Raw genomic sequence first — 21,151 nt, forward strand, 5'->3', positions numbered from 1 at the left:
TATGCCGCTGTATCCTTTACACTCTGTACTTAAACCAGTACACAGTACACTGCTGTACTCTTCACACTCTGTACTGTAACCAGTACACCTCTGTATCCTTCACACTCTGTAGTGTACTGTTTTACTTTTTAGTCTGTAATATCACCAGTACCTTGCTGAATGAGTCTTTCTGGTCATCATTTAATAAATGAAACACAACTTACGCAGAAAGGTCCAGACACAACCACCATCAAATATTTATTGCTTTGTTTTGTTATTTTGTTTTAAGGATCTGGGCACTGAAGGCACCAAGGTTAAGTTGATGGACATATGCAATGGATATATAATAAAACCCCCTCACAGTTCAGAAAAAATATTATACATAAAAACAATATCATCACACATTAACACATCTTTACTGTTTCAAATTACCTTTCCACCATGTGACAAAATATGGTTTAAGGAATAAAAACAAAAATGTACTGTACTTCATCAAGAATACACAATTTCGGGGTTGCCATTAAAGGGCACTGACCCTTGTTTTTGTAAGTACCTGCATGTTAAAGTCCTTCACGGTTACCATAACAATACAAATGTTTCTTAAAGCCTTTATTTTTACTCCTTCAGCTAAGTCTTACAACAGTGGGTCTCACTTTGTTGCTTATGCTGAACTCCTCTTAGTTTTCCCACCGGGATTGGGTTATTGGGATTGCTGTACAAAGGTGGCAGGGCTCAGCTTGGCTGGAAACGCCCCTTCGCTCAATTACAAAGGCACCTTGTTGAAAATCAGTTGTGGAAAAGCTATAGCGAATGGACAAGGTGTCATGGAAGACAATGTATTTGAAATGAGTAGCTCGACATTGTATATAATGATCCGATCTAATGAAGATTAGGTTGTAAAGACTGTGTAGGAGGTGAAAGGAAGGAATACTGAGGACAGAAGAACTCCATTTTTAAATGTTTAGTAAAGAAAAGGCACTGATTGGAGTGATCTAAGTTTTTTGTCCTTTATGGGTCAGATGGATGTTATTAGGAATCATACTTACCGGTTACGGCTATGCCCCCACACATAGCTCAAGCTGTTGATCCTAACACTGCTTGGCAGTTTAATTCACACTTGTTGAAAGGCTACAGTTTCCCAACCTCTGCCCACAGATTTCCAGCTAATTAAAGCTCTAGGTGCAAATAGGAGAAAGAGATGGCTTTGGGGTTCAAGGCAAGATGCCCAGGATTGCATGGGGCTCAGTTCAGATCCAGTTTGATGAGTCCAGGCCCCATCCCGATGAGGATGTGAGGAGGAGAGCAAAGACAATGTCTTCCATTATATTTAGAACTTGACAAGGAATAGCGAGGAATTCTAAGAAGTTGAAAGTGATGAGGATTGATCCGGTCCGCTCGTTTTCTTGCTAGTGTTGCAAAACATACAAAAATTCTGGTTTTTCTCAGGAGGAATTAACAAACTTAAATGCATGCAAATTCAACAAGTGCATGAAAACAGAATTGCTGCAATTTTGTGTGCTGTTATTCTGCAGCGAATTTGTAAAACTGGTTCCACAAATTTTGCAACGAATAATTTCTGGAGAAAGCAATTCACAGACAAGTGCGACCCACTGAGAAAGCTTACAATGACAAACTACATCCCCCACATCCCATGACACGGTGACCCCACTCTGCTTGTCCAGACTTGGTATGGACTCATGCCTTTGTGAACTCAAGCCCCGTGCTAGAATGTGGAGCACGATACTGGGAGTTAAAGATAGTCACGTTTTGCCTGTGCACCCTAATATCATGAGAGGAAATAATAATGAAAACAAACAGTCCATTGCTATTGGCCAAGGAGGTAATGTTCCTATACAATACAATGATCAAGAAGGACATTTTTTTTTTCCAAAACAGAGTGTCCTTTTTGTCAGCCTTCACAGGTAGTATTACAAAGATTCTTCAAAATATATATCTACAAAAAAAATCCTATTGACATATCCTGTTGTCCTGATTTTAAATATTAAAGAGAAGCACAGCACTTGCAGAAAACCAAGGGTTGAATAATTTCCAATCACCTGAAGCCAGAGAGAGAGAGAGAGACCCCATGGTAGAAATGTTTCAGGCCATTATGTGCAATGACATTTCAAATGTCATTGTATTTCCAGTGAAATTGCCAATCTCTCAATGTCACTACATACAGTGGCCAGATGAGTCCTTACCTCCATCCATCCTTTTCATATTAAATATTTTATAGGGTTGTTTTCAAAAGGAGTAGGGATTGAGCAACACATTTTGAGGAGGGAGCTATTCCCTGTTTCTTGATTTCACGGTATTGAACAGTTAACCTTGAGCACGGTGGACATTAAACAGAGATGCCAAGTTTCCAGAGGAACGGGCAGCATGGGAATCGATGAATCCGAGCTCTTGGATGGATTCTACTGTGTTGCTACTGAATCATGTACTCAGTCAGATTCTGGGTGCAATATCAACCTTGCACTTTCGACTGGGGCCTGTAGTTCCTAAACTGAAGAGGCTGAGAGTGTTCTCCAAAGGATTGGACTTTGACCAGGCTCCCCACTCTCTCTGTGATGGGAGTTTCCAATTGCCTGGACATCCTCTGACTGTCCTGAGTAATACGGCCAGGCAAACAAGCAGAAACTTAGTGCTCAGCAGAAACCAGAGAGGTCTCCCAAAAAAAAAAGGCTAACCAACTCTAGATTCTTTACAGCTGCCAATTCAGAAAGACTTTCACCCAGGCTTTGCATGTTGGGCTTGAGCCCCTCTTCCCGAGACATGGATCTGAAGTACTTTGAGATATAAATGTACCTATTTCCTTACAAAAACGCGAAACAAAAACTGGAGTATATTACAGGAAGGAACAGCATACTGACTGTCCAGGCTAACAAAAAGGCTTTAATAACTGGAGTAAATGTGAATGTGGTAGCACAACCACAATAAGAAATATTGTGTACATGATATTTACAGCAGAGTTAAGTGCTAGGTGATATCACTAACAAATTAGGTTTCGATACTCAAATGCAACAATGCCCTGAATATCGTCTCTGAGTGCCTTTTATATGTCATATATATAATATACATATAGAATATATATATATAGAAAAGAACCCACTACTTTTCTAAAATTCCTCCACTCCCACTATTTGTTACATCCTTAAAAATAAGAAAATGTTAATTCCGGTGTGAAAGAAATTAAATTACAAAGCAAGCCAATTCTCTGCCAGTACACAGACTCTCAACTGCTTCCGTCCCTTCTGCTGTCTGGGATGCTTTGTTCATGCTCATGTTTCCAGAGGTAGTCATTCACGGACGTTGCTTGTGTTCGGGGGTTGGGGGAGGCTTTGCCAAGTCTGAGAAGAATAGATGGATGCTCGTATGGGCCGAACCTCGGGCAGGGGAGAGCTACCGTTTCTTGGATTTGTTCTGAGTAGTGCCTGGGTGGGTAAAGTGACTTAAAAATACGGTTGACTTTACTTCCCCTTGTCTCCAATTTTTTTCCCCAGTTTCTGAAGGTACTGATTTTTTTTTCCCCCTGGAATACAGAGCGCCAACTCACATGACCCCGTGCCCATTTTCCTCACATGTGACCTGAGCCACTGAATGATGATAAACTATCACAGGCAACTGTGGTTCTATTCTCATTCTGCCTTTACCCACCAACACACTGTGATGGGATTTCAAACAGAAGCTCCCTAACCATGGCATCGTGGCAAGCTCACTATCCCTTTTGCTGAGGCTGGTTGGCACAACAGCACAGTGCAGTGACTGAAACTTGGGCCCACTAGTCATAATGTAACCATCAACTAAACTGCATGGGATCTTCAGGGAAGCTACTGAATGACACTGACAGAGTGACTCATCCAAAAATGGCGGCATTTATTGTTGATGTTACTACAGGTGAGAGGGGAGCAAACTCTATATTCCTTTAATATCTTCATGTCAGCTCCTAAAGTGACTCCTGAAAATCCTCACATGCTCAGTATCAGCTACTTTCTATACAAAAGGCCAGGCCATCATGATTGGCTGAACTCATGGCAGGGAAAGTTGGGGGGAGGGGTACAATGGAGTGCCAACTGAAAATGGTTGCTGCTAAAATCATCCCAAAAGAAAACAAAAGGGTAGTCTTGAGCATGACCCTAACTTCCATTTCTGAAACGAATGGGGAAGTAGAGGTTGTCACCACTAAATGGGAATAACTCTGGAGATGTCCTATATCTCTGACTTCAACAACATCTTTGATTGCACAGCTCCTATTTCACTCTGTTACAGTCATGGCCACTGCATTATATTGTATTAGTCGTAAAGGGGAAGAGGGGAAGTGACAAAAGTGGGCGGCTGGCGGTCTCTGTTATTCTGGGTTCAGACAAGGTGGGACTGGATGTGGTCAGCAACATGCATCTTAAAACCCAATCTCTATACTAAAGAACTCTTAAGAACATGCAGAAATACAATACTCCAATCTCCTACCACAATCCACCCCCAATCACAAAGGTGCACAAAGCAGCAGTTATGGTTAGTGAAGGGGCACAACGAAGGAAGAATTAGATCAAGTAGACACTGACAGTTGCTGAAAGTTGAGGGAAGGACTGGGCCCAGCTGGCGAAAACCGACTTTCAGAAGTCACTCTTGATGCAACGGTCTAATCAATCAGCTGTGTAACCCCTGAACACCGATCATGGGTCCTTTTGATTCAGATACCAGGAGTAAGCTGACTTAATCCCCCAGGTACTTTCTCCAATGGGATTTGAAAACGTGGGAAGGAAGTGGAGCAGGAAAGACACTTTCTCCTCAGCCAAAACATACCAGACAACACAGTGTTAACCGTTGCATTCAAACATGGCCTCTTTCCACCAATCAACAATCCCCACACACTATCCCATTGATTAGAATGAAGCCGTTGAGTCAGGACTGTAACCTCCTCCTCAGACTCTACTCATCTTCCTGCCTCCCTCCCTGTTAGGAACTGAGGCTGTTTGGAGATGAAGGTGGGAGACACGGCAGATAGTTCCTGAAATTCCTGTTTCCTTTCACTTGTCCCCATCTCCATTACCTACCCACGTTCCAGTGTAGTCTCCAGCCTTAAAGGTCAGTACATTACAAGCCCCTCTTACCATCTTTTCAAATACAACAATGTTCGAACCTGTTCCCCTGCAACAATACAAGGGGAAGACATTGGATAGAACAGATCCTTTATCACACTCCAACAACCCCTACAGTCAACTGGAATCTCTAGGGTGTAGTACAGCCATTTAGTGGCATTCAGAAGGCACCTCTTCAGTCTTTTGCAACTCAGCCCAAACACCAATCCACCATACCCACTGCCAACAGAGCCCCAATCAGCATGATCTGCCGACCTGCCAACTCAATAGATGATCTGCTCAGTATCACTTTGCTATTTATCAAATTTGCAGTGTGCACATCGGCTGCCACATTCAATACACTACAACAGGCACTGCACTTCAAAAGTACTTTAGTGCATTGGGATTCGAAAGCTATAAAAGACACTATATAAATGTAGGCCCTTTCTATCTTTCACTGGTTGAATCATCACAGTAAGTAATCCAGAAGAGAGTGTTTCGACTGTGTATCTTCTGACATGAAAAGTTTTTGAACTCCAGGGTAAGGGCAGGACCAGTCACAGTAGTTCAGAACAGTAGCCTCTTTTTAGCTACTACAGACAAACTCACTCAGCTGGAGGTGCCTTATCTCTGCTTTGAGAATACTGGCCAAAACTGAGGCAGGTAATATATACATCTTTCCTGCACTTCATTAGTTTGCTTTCATATACCCAAAGTCAGTACCTGCCATCATAAAGAGTCGAACTGCTTTGCGGAGAACTGATCATAATCTCTCAACTGGATTTGCAGTTCCACTATGGTTGAAACTGTGCCCATGTTCACACTGTAGAAGCACAAATGAACAATGATCATGTAATTCAGCTACAAGGGGGCAGCTATTGTCTATGGAACTGAGCCAGTGCCCTCAGAAGGGGAGTATCAGATGGGGAAAAGCTGTCCTACTTTTGCATTCTAACCTTACAAATACTGGAGGCGAGAACACACCTGGGGGGGAAAAGCAAGTCACTAGTTTCACGTGAAATTGAAACCTGAAGGGAAATGGGGCACCGGTGGAAACCTGCCCTTTATAATGCCAGCCTCCACTTTAACCAGCACATCTTTTAAACCCATTATGTCTACCTTCTATTATGTAATCAGGTCTGTCAGAAAGGAGAAGTGCAAACTGGGAAGGGAGCCTTCTAATTAACTCCCATTATCCTGGAACTTTGACACAAGTCACCTGCCCTCCCATCACCCATAAAGAATTGTTTTGAGAAATTGAAGGGGTGATGATATCAAACTTCCACCAAGCACCTTGACGGATGGCAATGACTACAAAGGCGCGGCCGTCATTTTGTGATCAGAAGCAAACAAAATGGAGGCGTTTTACTCTCTGTACCCCTCCCTCCAACAAACTATGGTAAGAAGGCAACGTTCCTACGTACAAGCCCCCATTAACAATTACTTTCTGAAAGTGATCCTTATCCAATGCTTACTATCCCTGAAGTGTAAATATTATTCTCTTTTTTAAAAAAAGGAAGAAAAACCGTACCATTACCTCTCACTGAGCTCGAGTTCTGGAGAGAGGAAATTAAAACACACACACACACATACATGACCCTCACAGAAGTAGTGCAGTATATTGTTCTTTTGACTTCACAACAGTTCTTTTTTTTTTGCATTTTTTTTTACATTTGTTCGAATGTAAAAATATCTGTATTTCTGTGAAAAATAGATTTTTTTTGCGTTTGGTAAAAATGAGCAGGCACCAAGGTGTGTAGATTAATGGCAGGCAGTAGCACCCACTGTGTAGGGGAGGTTTTGGGGGGGTGGGGGGTGAGCTCCTAGTCCTTCACCAGCCGGTAAACGTGATGTTGTGCACCATGTTCGCTTGTCGACACCTCAAATACAAACGCTATACACAGCAGGGTCTCCTGGGTGTCCCGGTTGGTCACAACCTGGCAAAAAAAAGAGAGAGGGGAGAGCTTGAACTGAAACGCAGTTGTGCAGCACAAAAGTCACCTCACAGCACCTTCCCAGCATCACCTTGGAGTCAGAGAATGGACCAGGAACAGGGGCAAAGGTGAAGGGTGGAACATCAAGGTCAAGTGCCAGAGGGAAACAGTCATCAACTGATTAGCCATGTTCAACAACAACTTACACCGACAGTCATACAGCACAGAAACAGACCCTTCAGTCCAACCAGTCCGTGCTGAACCATGTTCCCAAACTAAACTAATTCCATTGCCTGCATTTGGCCCATATCCCTCCAAACCTTCCCTATTCATGTACCTGTCCAAATATCTTTTAAATGTTATGATTGTACCTACATTCACCAATTCCTCTGCCGCACACGAACCACTCTCTGGGTGAAAAAGTTGCCCCTGATTACCTTTTTAAAACTTTCTTTCATCTTAAAAATATGCCCCCTTGTTTTGAACTCACCCACCTTCAGGAAAAGACCCTTGCTGTCTACCTTACCTATCCCTCCCTTATGATTTTATAAACCTCTATAACTTACATAAATCTTTAACATCCTGTCCCAAGATTTGACACTGATTATTCACACTCATTGCTGCTACACCAACTTCATTCATTTGACCTCAGTAGGACGCATCATTGAGATAATGGAATTACATGGAAACCCAGCCTTGGGCTAAAGGGTCAAATTCTGTTTGGCTTAAGCTGTGTGATAATGGCAAGTGCAGTCTGGTCATTATTTTGTGTTATCAAAACATTTCTCCTTCGGAGAGTTTGAAGAAGAGCACGTGAGAAAGTGACATTATATGTAAAAAATGGTTCAGGTCAGAAGGTTACCTCAGATTACAACGGGATCTTGATCAGATGGGCCAATGGGCTGAGGAGTGGCAGATGGAGTTAAATTCAGATAAATGCGAGATGCTGCATTTTGGGAAAGCAAATTTTAGCAGGACTTATACACTTCATGGTAACTTCCTAGGGAGTGTTGCTGAACAACTAGACCTTGGAGTGCAGGTTCATAGCTCCTTGAAAGTGGAGTCGCAGGTAGATAGGATAGTGAAGAAGGCGTTTGGTATGCTTTCCCTAGACAATATTACAGTCATTGCTCTGTATCCACAGGGTTCCATTTCTGAGGACTCCCATGAGTGATGAAATACATCCGTGCGGAGCTCATTTTAAAATAGATTAAAAATTGCAGATTTTGCCCACAAATGTTGAGTTTTGTCGTTACTTAAATTTTGGCAGGGATAGGCAAATTTGAGATTTGGCGAAAAAAGGGGATCTACTGGATGGTTTAAAGGACATCGAGGATCAACTCCAATCTGAATGTGACAGTCTCAGGTTGTTTATGGTAATGACCAGCAAAACAGAACCCAGCAAGTTATCAATGGCAGACGCGAATCTGAACTTTTCTGGTCCTGAACATTACCACCCAAGGTAGATATTTAAGCCCTTGAGGCAATTCAGGAAGAGCCGGAAGCCAGCGGCCTGAGGTAGCAGGGAGCATTAGAATAGGACAAAGGCCACTGTAGAAACTTCTAGAAATGACCTCTTTTTCCAGGCAAGTGAGGAGTATTCCATGACACTCCTGACTTGTGCCTAATAGACAGTGAACAGACTCTGGGGAGGCAAGAGGGGAGTTATTCACTGCTGTGTTCCCTAGTCTCTGACCCGCTTTTGTAGTCACTGTATTTATAAGGCCAAACCAGTTCAGTTTCTGTTCAATGGTAACACCTCTAGGATGTTGATAGTAATGAGGTGAAAAATCCCAGAAATAACATTTGAATACAAAATGCAATTGTAGATTCTTTCTGGTTGGATGAGTTAGTTTTGGGGCTGAATGGCCTCTTTCATGCAAAGGGTCAGCCATTGACCCACGAGAGAAATCAGCCATAATGAATAAGCCATAACATTGTGGTGCTTTGATTTAAAAGGGACAGGTCAGGTGGAAACCCCTGATCTCAGTAATGACTTTTTTTTTCAAAAAGGAGTGGTTTTACCAAGCAGATTCATGCAGTGTAATATTTTAATTCCTGAAATAATATTAGTGCGTGAGGGATAGGGGATGTGAGTTTATGTCTGGACACCATGTTGAATACACCATCGACGAGGTGTTCACAAGTTGGGACACATTAGTAAGTTTGAAGATGACACCAAAATTGGAGGTGTAGTGGACAGTGAAGAAGGTTACCTCAGATTACAACAGGATCTGGACTGATGGGCCAATGGGCTGAGGAGTGGCAGATGGAGTTTAATTTAGATAAATGCGAGATGCTGCATTTTGGGAAAGCAAATTTTAGCAGGACTTATACACTTAATGGTAAGGTCCTAGGGAGTGTTGCTGAACAACTAGACCTTGGAGTGCAAGTTCATAGCTCCTTGAAAGTGGAGTCGCAGGTAGATAGGATAGTGAAGAAGGCGTTTGGTATGCTTTCCTTTATTGGTCAGAGTATTGAGTACAGGAGTTGGGAGGTCATGTTGTGGCTGTACAGGACATTGGTTAGGCCACTGTTGGAATATTGTGTGCAATTCTGGTCTCCCTGCTATAGGAAGGATGTTGTGAAAGTTCAAAGGGTTCAGAAAACATTTACAAGGATGTTGCCAGGGTTGGAGGATTTGAGCTACAGGGAGAGGTTGAATAGTCTGGGGCTGTTTTTCCGGGAGCATTGGAGGCTGAGGGGGTGACCTTATAGAGGTTTATAAAATTATGAGGGGCATGGATAAGGTAAATAGACAAGGTATTTTCCCTGGGGTGGGGGAGTCCAGAACTAGAGGGCATAGGTTTAGGGTGAGAGGGGAAAGAAATAAAAGAGACCTAAGGGGCAACTTTTTCCACACAGAGGATAGTGTGTGAGGAATGGCCTGCCAGAGGAAGTGGTGGAGGCCAGTACAATTTCAAAATTTAAAAGACATCTGGATGGTTATGTGAATAGGAACGGTTTGGAGGGATGCTGACAAGTGGGACTAGATTAGGTTGGGATATCTGGTGGGCATGGACGAGTTGGACTGAAGGGTCTATTTCCGTGCTGTACAACTCTATGACTCTATGACTATTATTTGGGGAAGTGGGGGTAAGCTCATTCAGTCATAATGTTGCAGGCTTGACCACTGCAGTCTCCATCTCCTGCATTCACAGATCAGGTATTTGTTTGTGTGCATGTTAGTACCTGAAAGAGTTAATTGGCATCACAAGATAAGCTCTGACCCATTGGGAGAAAGAGGACCTTTCTAGGAGGAGTTAGATAGAGTTCCAGTATTCTATATACAGTAGTAAGTTCCATGTAGCTAAACAGTGATATGTACTTACTCTCGAGTTTAGCCGGTGGTCTTATAAGAGATTTTCATGTCACGCTGTTATAACTTGCTGTTTAGTATTAGATAATAAACCCACCCTGTTCAACAAGACTTGCATCTGTCAAAGACTTTGTGTGGGCGTTTTCCCTCATTGGTACCACTAAGTTATATTAATACTAATACGAAGGGTTGGTGGCAGTGAATGAGTGGTGTGGGTGCAGATGACCAGACTGGTGCATACCTGCAGGATAGTGAAGTTCTCTAGCACACTGTTCATCATGTACTTCTCTGGTAAATGCTTGAGTTTGTGGATGAAGTTGATCATGTATTCACACATTGGGGAGCGGTGGATCCGATACACAAACCTTCCATTCTCCAGCCTGGCATATTCTGTCTGTGGAGCAACAGGAAACAGAAGACACAAAGCATTATAGAACCGGTGATTCTATGAAGCTGAGATCTACCTGTAGTGTAAGAAACAGTAAATCACATCTGAAGGATGCAGGATCTGGTTTGGTCCCACAACAGGCCGCACGGTGGCACAGTGGTTAACACTGCTGCCTCACAGCGCTAGAGACCCGGGTTCAATTCCTGCCTCAGGCGACTGTCTGTGTGGAGTTTGCACATTCTCCCCGTGTCTGCGTGAGTTTCCTCCGGGTGCTCCGGTTTCCTCCCACAATTCAAAAATGTGCAGGTTAGGTGAATTGGCCATGCTAAATTGCCCGTAGTGTTAGGTGAAGGGGTAAATGTAGGGGAATGGGTCTGGGTGGGTTGCTGTTCGGCGGGTCGGTGTGGACTTGTTGGGCCAAAGGACCTGTTTCCACACTTTAAGTAATCTAACCTAATCTTGATGATTAATTAGCCTTTGTTGAAGCACTTGCACTGGAGGGGACTGAATTTTACACAGAAAGCTGCTGTTGATCTGCAGAGTGACACATCATCCCTGAAGAAACTGGCTCGATTATCAGACCAGTATCATCATCACCAAACAATGCTTCTGGTCGCACTTAAAGGGGTTTTGTTTAATTTCTTCCCTCTTTGTCCAGCCAGCCAACACCACAGAGTTACCCCTTACTGGGAACAATGGTAATCTCCCGAAGAGAGGGTCTGTCAATGGCTGTTATTGGAAATGGAGATGGTATATTGCTCCTGTACAATAGTGGGGTGGGGGGAGGCAGCAGCACCTTGGACAGAATAAGGTAAGGTTTGTAGTTCTCAATGAGGAGACAATGCTGTGTCTGACGGTCACTGGAGGACCCAGTGATCCAGACGTGTAAAACAAAGAAGTCCTGCTCCTCAACCTCACCATCCCCTCACGTCTCTAAGAACACACTGCTTCCCTTTAACTCATTTCTTGGGTGTTGTTTTTATGCTCGAATAGCCGCTCACCTCCACTTTCTCCACGACTTGTTTTCCAAAAGAGCAGACTTTAGTGGAGCAGGTGATGGTCATGTTCTCAGAGCTGGTGTACTGGCTGCTGACTCCGTAGAAAGCTCCTGGCCCATCCTGGATGTTGCTGTTAAGGTCCGCCTGAGGAGACAGAGGCACAGAATGAGGCACTGGATAACACCAACAACAACTCCCATTCAGACAGCACTTTCACTGCCCCAGCATCTTTCACAGGACCGTTTCCAAACAAAGTTTGACACCGAACCATGTGAGGAAGATATGATGAAAGGTGGTGAACACTTTTGATAAAAGAGATCAGTTTTAAGGAACAAACTGGTTGCATCCCACAGTTAGGGAAACAGGTTACAAATGCAAAAAAATTTTCATAGATTTGTCATACGCAATTTTCCTTCTATAAGTCAATGTCTATGCTGAATCCTTTACAGTTTTCCAAGTTCCCTGTTACTGTGTCCTCAATAGTGGATTATAATTCCTTTCTTACTACTGGCATCAGGTTGACTGGCCTGTAGTTTCAATTTTTCCTCTCTTCCTTCCTTCTTGAGCAGTGGAATTTGATCTTTGATAAGTCTTTAGAGAGGCTGAGATGAGGTTGCAACACATGAGCTCCTACAAAGTGGGACTAATCTGTTTATTTGCTATCGCCAGTGTTTCAGTCTGCAATCTTACACATGAGCGCCACCTGTTGATATACTGAACATAGTACAACAGACCATTCCACCTTGATCCTTACATTTATAGGAAAAGGTAGGACAACCCATGGATGTGGGTCCCCCAGAGATTCTGTTGGTTTTCGACCACTTTCAAATCCTTTTGCTCCATTTCCCAACTGGCAGCCAGAGATTGAGGGCCTGACTGATATAGGATTACAAAGTTGGAACTTCCGTTATTTCTTCACTTTTCTGCGTTTATGTTCTTCATTTTGGTCTTTCTTCTGTGTTTAAAGATGGGGCTGGAGACTGGTGACACTGTATAATATTTTTCACTGTATCTTGTAACAAGATACGTGCGACAATAAATAAATAAATCAAACGATTGCACCAGGCTCTATTCTGGGAGGAGGGAGGGAGAGATTGTGGGTCAGGGCGACGCCATATTGGTTGAGGAGTGGAAAGTGGTGGTGGGTTGGCGAGATGACAGGCTGTTCATAAAAAAAATTTCTGGGATTTGGTGGCAAAGTGGGTTATGATTTTCTGGATGGTCAGAGAGTAAGAGAGACAGACAGAGAGATTGATCAGAAGAAAGGCAGGTTAGCTTTGGGAACCTGCAAGATTATTGCTTCTCTAGGCCCAGAAGTATTGTTGGAAAGGGTGGTCTCTTTCACATGACTTTAGCTACCAGGTTCTTGTGCCCTGGCAAGTTCCAGCCCAGGCACTTGAATTAAATTTGAATATGAAAAATTTAATTTCAATATGAAAATATCAAACACACCTTGGGAATATAACTCAGTCCCTTGTTAAAGCCAAAAACTGAAGGAGGATTGGGTCAGATTTTCACTGCCACCGTCTGATATTCCTGTCAAGGTGGTCTTTGGCAGGAAGCAATGAGGTTTCCTCCATTGTCTCGGTCACTAACACTTCACCCGCAGATGCCAGACATTGTAACCTCATTGTTGCATTGCTGGGGGCTTGATTCACAATCTGAAAATGAGACTAGATCCATTGCTGACAGCAGGAAGAGAGTTACTCGGGAAGCAGGGTGGGAATTCAGTGCTAAGTTTGATGAATTACGCTTTAGTGGAGCTTCCTGCAATGTTGCACCATGTAAAAGGCACTAATTAAATACAAATTGTTGTTGCTAATTCATGCTGTTCCTTTGCCCAGTGATGTTTCATGTCAGCACGAACCCAACTGAAATCAGGCGGCTCAGTGGTTAGCACTGCTGCCTCACAGTGCCAGGGACACAGGTTTGATTCCGCCCTCTGGCGAATGTCTGTGTGGAATTTCCACATTCTCCCTGTGTCTACGTGGGTTTCCCCCAGGTGCTCTAGTTTCCTGCCACAGTCCAATGATGTGCAGGTCAGGTGAATTGGCCAAGCTAAATTGCCCATTGTGCCAACAGACGTGCAGGCTAGGTGGGTTAACCTTGGGAAATGCAGGGTTACAGGGATGGTGTGGGTCTGGGTACATGCTTTTCGGAGGGTCATTGTGGACTCAATGGGCCGAAAAGCGTTGTTCCACACTATAGGAATTCTACAGATGTTAAGAAAGGAGCCATAGACGATAAAGGCATCCCTCTGCAGAGTGATAAATAGTTATGTACAGCTTGAGGTGAGCCACTTCACAAACGTAGAGTAAAATGAGGAGGCAGGCCTTTCTAAACTACCACAGCTGGGATAGAGACTGAACCCACACTATGGCTTTATTTTTCACCACATGTGTCAGCTGTAGCCAACTGAGGTAACTGACACCACCCCCCACCCAACCAAAACTGATTAAAACAGGGTTGTTCAGGTCCACAACACCAACCAAGTCTCACTTTGAGTCCATAAGATCAACAGATCAGAAGGTAACAGCAACCATACAGTCCACACAAACAGAGACAGAGGGTGAGAAGGAAGGGAAGCCTTACCCAGAACTTTACTAAGAAGAAGGCGTTCTGTGGTCCTTTCTCAAACAACTCCTTCAACCCGCCCTTTTTCTCTGGGAATTTGTCGTAGATCTGACGGATATCCACGGCTTCCAGTAATGGGTCGCTGTAGGATGGGTTTGTCTGACCAATGTGAACGAAGAGGTGCTTGTTATACTGCAAACAAAGAAAGGAAGTGAGTTACTTCATCACTTCCTGCCAAAGACCACCTTGACCTCCATTCCGTTGTGGCTCATTCAGTGAACCCACATGCCTGAATTGGAGGCTCCTGGGCTCAGGGGCACTCCAGACACTTGCAGACATATTTGCGACTGACAGATTAAACCAAAGCCTCAAACTTTCCCCTCAGGTAAACATAAAAAGGTCCCAGAGTGGTACAAGCCATATTCATAAGTGCAACTCGGGATGAGCACTATATGTTGACGTAGCCAGTGATGTCCACATCCTGTGATTCTACTTAAAAAAGAAAGTGCTTTCCCAGATGTCTTGGCCAACATTTCAACCCCGGACCAGTACTTTAACCAGATTCCCTGGTCATTGATCTTACTGCTGTACAAATGGGTGCTGGTGTTACTGACTAGACCAAACCCGATCAAAACATATCAAAGAGATAGCCTGGACCCTAAATATTTCTTATTTAAAGGCAAGTGCATTCCAGATGCAATTTGATTGGTCAAACTACCAGTCTTGAAGCAAAACACACTGTACTCACACACTACAGTTAAAAGACAACAAAAGAAAGAATAAATTGGAATAACCTAACTCTATTGGGAAAGGTAACAGCATAATAGATTAGTTTACTCATACACAGTAACTGTTCCAACATTGTAACATCCCAGAAGCATAGCCTTGGCAAAAGGCAAATACAGTAAAATAGATTGTCTCACTTGTAATTCTAGCAGTGGGAACAGAACCCCAGCTTTTAACTGTAACAGAGAGAGGAAAAACAGCTTCCGAGCCCAGCAGCAACTGCCACTGAAAACTAAAAATAAAAATCCTGGTTATTTGGGAGTTTGACTCCACCCATTCAGGCTGCTTCTACTGTTGTGAATTTAGGACAAAAAACTGCAAGGCCTCACTGCTTTGGAGCAGACTGCTCGGCACCTCTTTCTCAACCATTTTTCATACAAAAAAAACAGGACAGAATACTGTATACTTCTTAAATCCACAAAATCATAATACTGCATCTTCCTGCGTGACTGCAATGATTACACTTTTGAAAAATGTCTTTCACAGCAAAGTGTTTTGGGGTGGTCAGAAGGTGCCACTTATGTGAAAGTCATTCTCTCTAATGCTCATTTGTCTTTTTACATTGTACAGGTACAAAATAGTCTCAAGAGTTTCTGCAACTCAAGAAATGGGAGGAAGAAACTGGAGATAAATGGTGGCAAAATCAAGGTTGGAAATACTAATTAAGGTTGGGTTTTGAGATAAAGCAGGGTGAAGTTCTGCTTGCACACAAACTGAAAGCAGGTACACAGACATGACACTGAGAAAGCACAGTCAGGTCGAGAGTAGTGGGTCATCCGAAGCATAGTGGGCCTTGGTGAATTTCACAGCTAATTCCCAGCAGAATTCAAAGGCAAATTCTTGTTTCAGGGAGAATTTTCAAAAGGATGTTCAGTATGTAACAAAAAATCAGGAGCATTCAGGAAAGTACATAAGCACTGTACAAGCATTTCAATTCAATCAAGTTGCGTGGGAAATCATGTCTTACTAACTTGATTTGAGTTTTTAAAAAAAGTAACAAAGGTGACTGATGAGGGCAGAGTGGTAGACATGATCTGTATGGACTTCAGCAAGGCATTCGACAAGTTCCTCATGGTGGACTGGTTAGCATGGTTAGACACATGGAATACAAGGAGAACATTTGGATACAGAACTGGCCTAAAAGGTAGAAGGTGGTGGGGGAGGGTTTTTCAGACTGGACGCCTGTGACCAGTGGAGTGCCACAAGGATTGGTGCTGGGTTCACTACTTTTTGTCATTTATATAAAGGATTTGGATGTACAGTAGTTAAGTTTGCAGGTGACTCTAAAATTGGAGGTGTAGTGGACAGCGAAGAAGGTTACCTCAGCGTACAATGAGATGTTGATCAGATGGGCCAATGGGCTGAGGAGTGACAGATGGAGTTTAATTTAGATAAATGTGAGGTGCTGCATTTTGGAAAGGCAAATCAGGGCAGGACTGATCCACTTAATGGTAAGGTCTTTGGGGGGGGTGTTGCTGAAAGAAGAGACCTTGGAGCGCAGGTTCATAGCTCCTTGAAAGTGGAGTCGCAGGTAGATAGAACAGTGAAGAAGGCGTTTGGTATGCTTTCCGTTATTAGTCAGAGCATTGAGTATAGGAGTTGGGAGGTCATGTTGCAGCTGTACAGGACATTGATTAGGCTACTTTTGGAATATTGTGTGCCATTCTGGTCCCCCTGCTATAGGAAGGATGTTGTGCAAGTTCAAAGGGTTCAGAAAAGATTTATAAGGATCTTTCCAGGGTTGGAGGGTTTCATCTATAGGGAGGGGCTGTTTTCCCTGGAATGTTAGAGGCTGAGGGGTGACCTTATAGAGGTCTAAAAAATCATGAGGGGCATGGATAAGTCTTTTCCCTGGGATGGGGGAGTCCAAAACTAGATGGCACAGTTTTAGAGTGAGAGGAGAAAGATTAAAAGGGACCTAAGGGGCAACATTTGCTCACAGAGGGTGGTGTGTGTATGGAATGAGGTGCCAGAGAAAGTGGGGGAGGCTGTACAATTACAACATTTAAAAGGCATCTGGATGTGTGTATGAATAGGAAGGGTTTAGAGGGATATGGGCCAAATGCTGACAAATGGGACTAGATTAATTTAGGATATCTGGTTGGCATGAACGAGTTGGACTGTAGGGTCTGTTTCCATGCTGTACATCTGTATTGCTCTACATCCCCCAACACAGTACTTGGGACAGGATAATAATTTGAGGCATTAGTTTGAGAGTGGGTGAGGACAGGGAGGATCTGGGTCAAGGCCATTGAGCTCAAGTCAGGGACAGTGTCGCTCTGTGTGTGTGTGTGTGTGTCGGGGCACTATTGCTGTGTGTGAGAGTGGGACAGAGTGAGTGAGTGAGTGTATGAGAGGCAGGATATTAAGATCGCAGTAATGGCTCAGTGAGCAACCCTCTCACCCCGAAGTGAGGAGGCTGAGACTGAACACAGCCTCAAGGCTGCCAGTCTAGTGAGGCAGTGACAGTGTCATGTTTCCAAGGCTCTGTCTGATCTCTCAGCTCACTGTAAAAGATCTCTGTGGATAAATGGCTGGGGACCTCTTCCCTTTGGGTCCCAGCCAATGTTCAATGCTCAACCCACATCAGTAAGAAACAGACAATCTGCTCACAGTCACACTGCGGTTTATGGATTCTTGTGTACATTCCGACTGTGCAACTTCCAAAGAACTCCATTGCCCGTTTGTGTTTGAGGAATCCAGAGGTTGGAAACAGTGCTATAGAAACACACTCTTTCTCTCAACCTGGGTAGAGGGAGTGCCTTTGACAAGGACCGGTGACCTCCTCCTTCCAGTGAGGGAACCAGAAAAAAGCTCTGCCTATCGACATACAGTAATCGAAGAATTTGGGGGGGATTGAGAGGCGGCTGCCTACCGTGTCTGGGTCTCGCTGCACCTCCACAAAAGCAGAGTACTCCAGCAATCTGAGTTTAGTGGAGGCGATGGTTCGGTCCTGCCACACTGGGATAGTCGCAGGTGGTGAGAGAGGGCCCAACGGTTCATAACCTGCTGAAGAAACAAAACAATGAAGTTAAGCCCCACATTGTTTCAGTGTTAACTTTCAGTTGAGCAGAACTTTCTTTTCTTGCCACGTTCCAAATGACCTTAGAAATCTTCAACATTCACTCTGCCCATCACCAATGCAGAAAGGCAGCAGTGTGTACCATCTACTTGATACACAGCAGCAGTGCACCAAGGCTCCTTAGACAACACCTTCCAAAACGCATGACCACTTCCACCTAGAAGGACAAGGGCAGCAGACACATGGGAACATCACCCTCTGCAAGTTCCCCTCCAAGCCACACACCATCCTGACTTTAATAGAAGTATATAGGATCCCTAAAGTGTAGAAACAGGCCCTTTGGCCCAACATGTCCACACCGACCCTCCGAAGAGTAACCCACCCAGACCCGTTCCCTGACCCTATATTTACCTCTGACTAATGCATCTAACCTACACATCCCTGAACACTATGGGCAACTTAGCATGGACAGTTGCACATCTTTGGATTGTGGGAGGAAACCAGAGCACCCAGGGGAAACCCACGCAAACACAGGAGAACATGCAAACTTCGCACAGTCACCCAAGGCTGGAATCGAACCTGGGAACTTGGCGCTGTGAGGCAGCAGTGCTAACCATTGATACAGTGCCAGCCCCAAAGTCTCTTCTCCAAACTCACAGCTGATCTTGGAAATACATTGCTGTTCCGTCAGTGTCACTGAGTCATAATCCTAGAATTTCCTCTCTAAGGGCATTGTGGGTCAACCTACAGCACATGGACTGCAGTGGTTTGCGAAGATAGCTCACCACCCCCTTCTCAAGGGCGATAAGTGCTGGCCCAGCCAGCGACACCCCTATCCTGTGAATGAATTATTTAGTTAGAAAACATATTTGGAAGGCCCAACAGCAAAGTGTGACTGCAGCAATTTTCTTGTTGTCCATGATCGGTTCATCTATTCCCATGTCTTTGAGAATGCAACAGTGCTGGTGCTTTGAAATAGGTGGTGCTGTAACACCGTTAGAGGTAAGCTCTCTCACTGTCACCTCCAAAAGGACTGGATCGCAGGACATCCTGGAGGGCTGGTCAATACCAAAACCTTGTGGTGTTTTCTGGTTCCCTAGAGATTGGAAACTAAGGCTGAGGGGATAAATACAGCACATATTGGCTCCTGCTGGTGGTCAGTATCAGAATAGTGTTTCTGACACTATCAAGGAAGAATCACCAGACCAAAACGTTAACTCTGGCTTCTCTTCACAGATGCTGCCAGACCTGCTGAGCTTTTCCAGCAATTTCTGTCTTTTTTCCTGACATTGGCTGTTCAGGCTGACATGGTCTCACAGCCTGGGAAATCTTGACCCTCCAAGGTAGACAGGCAATTAATGTCGCTAAGAGCCTTGTTAAGGGTAAAGTTAGGAAACTGACTGTGATGGGAGGAGTGCCAAGACCCAAGAAACTGCCCTTCATGTTGGTTTGGGAAGAGGTAAAGCCTAAAGTCAGCAGCTAGGGGGGGGGTCCCAGAACTCAGGCCCAACCCGAGGGAGTTAGCTGGCTGTTCTCTCTCTACTTCTTATCAGAGTTTGTGAAAGGGGTCTTCATCTTCTTGGGGCAGTGTCTGTGTTGTTTACCTTGTCCTGCTGCTATCGGGACCTGCAAGGTTCATGGGCCCTCTAGCTTCAAAACCCCACTATTCCTGTGCACAGGAACCTTCTCCATGCCCATTATGGGCTCAAACACACTCAAATCATTTGTTTAATCAATTCCCCACTGGAAGCAGATGCAAGACCCAAATAAACACCCAGGTCCCATTTTGCATCTTCTTGCAAACATTAAGCCTTTTTTTTGTGACAGTCAAATGGATCATGGCTGATCTATATCTTGACCACATTTACCCACCTTCGACTTGTAATTCTCATCACAATGAAACATCTTCTTTTTGACACTTATAATTGACCCAGCTTAGTTAGTCTGGTAACATTGTGGTTAATCTACATTCCATCCCTTCCAAGGTGTCACACCATGGATCATGAACCTGGGTCACCTACAGACATATTAAACATTTAACTTCCAACATTTTGTTGAGGTGCAGCCAAAATGACAGTGTATGTAAATCTGTGGCTGTCTGGAGAGGAATGTTGGAAAGTCACAACAGTTGATATGACAAAAGCAGAAACTGAACTGTAATTTCCTGTAAGCATCTAATAAGGGGGAAAAAATGACCACAGTCTGTGTGAGAGAATATTTGCATTTTCCCCTTTCAAGAATAGACAGGCAGAGGCTGAAGAGCGAGCTTTAACCCTGGGCTGGGCAGTTTTGTAGCTTGGTGCCCAAATGTGGGGGCTAGTGTGGTGTGAAGGTTACAGCTTTGAGTACTACCATCAAACACCTCTGCACTGTAGGTAAGGAAAGGTGCAGAAACTCTCTCATTATGAGAGGTTCCATCCAAACAATGTCGAAAGGAACCAGGACAAAGGACTTCAAACAATCTGTAAAATCAAATCTCAAAAGCAACCACACAAAGTTCACCAAAACCCAAGACCTTTTGAATCTTATCGGTCCTTGGGCTGACTTCTCATTACTAGTCTATGTGTTTGCATGTTGCATTATTATTTCTTCTTCAAATAAACTCACTTTTAAAACTCACAAAAGCCTGGTTACATCGGCTCTTTTGAAAAGATAAATTCATTTGGTCTGGGACAAAGGCCCCCACAAGGGACAGAATCCTTCATAAAGCAACCTGGTGACCAACAGAAGGGTTGGGTGATTGAAGAAGGGGAGACAGTTGATCCCCCCTCAGCCAGGTGCCTGATAATGTGGGGGTTTCTCATTTGAATCACTCATAACTGGGGAACGTCGCCTTGGGTCTGTCATACCAATGCCCAACATACCTCCTTGAAGGGCAGCTTCCAGATCTCAATAGAGTCATAGAGTAACAGAGATATACAGCACGAAAATAGACCCCTTGGATCCAACTCATCCACGCCGACCAAATATTCTAAACTAATCTAGTCCCATTTGCCAGCACTTGGTCCATTCCTCTAAAGCCTTCCTATTCATGTATCCATCCAGATGCCTTGTAAATGTTGTCTTTGTACCA

At 43.9% G+C, this 21,151-nt stretch overlaps 1 protein-coding gene across 11 annotated transcripts in view; it reads right to left on the bottom strand.

Annotated features, from left to right (window-relative positions):
* Window positions 1-212: 212 nt before the first annotated feature.
* The window catches only part of LOC122563303 (transcriptional enhancer factor TEF-5-like), a 252,424-nt gene continuing 231,485 nt past the window's right edge, over window positions 213-21,151 (bottom strand). For 8 of the 11 annotated variants that reach the window (XM_087973689.1, XM_087973688.1, XM_087973693.1 and 5 more), the window contains 5 exons: window positions 17,932-18,065; window positions 14,289-14,462; window positions 11,700-11,840; window positions 10,552-10,704; window positions 213-6,994 (listed from right to left, as the gene is read on the bottom strand). In XM_087973689.1, coding sequence (XP_087829815.1) covers window positions 6,881-6,994; window positions 10,552-10,704; window positions 11,700-11,840; window positions 14,289-14,462; window positions 17,932-18,065 — 716 coding nt within the window. In that variant the 3' untranslated portion in view covers window positions 213-6,880. The remainder of the gene's footprint in view (window positions 6,995-10,551; window positions 10,705-11,699; window positions 11,841-14,288; window positions 14,463-17,931; window positions 18,066-21,151) is intronic. The other 3 variants (XM_087973691.1, XM_043717018.2, XM_087973696.1) reach the window with 1 other exon arrangement.

This window comes from Chiloscyllium plagiosum, unplaced genomic scaffold (genome assembly GCF_037043375.1).
Source record: "Chiloscyllium plagiosum isolate Xiang-an unplaced genomic scaffold, Cpla_swu_hap1 HiC_scaffold_26, whole genome shotgun sequence".
Lineage (NCBI taxonomy): Eukaryota > Metazoa > Chordata > Chondrichthyes > Orectolobiformes > Hemiscylliidae > Chiloscyllium > Chiloscyllium plagiosum.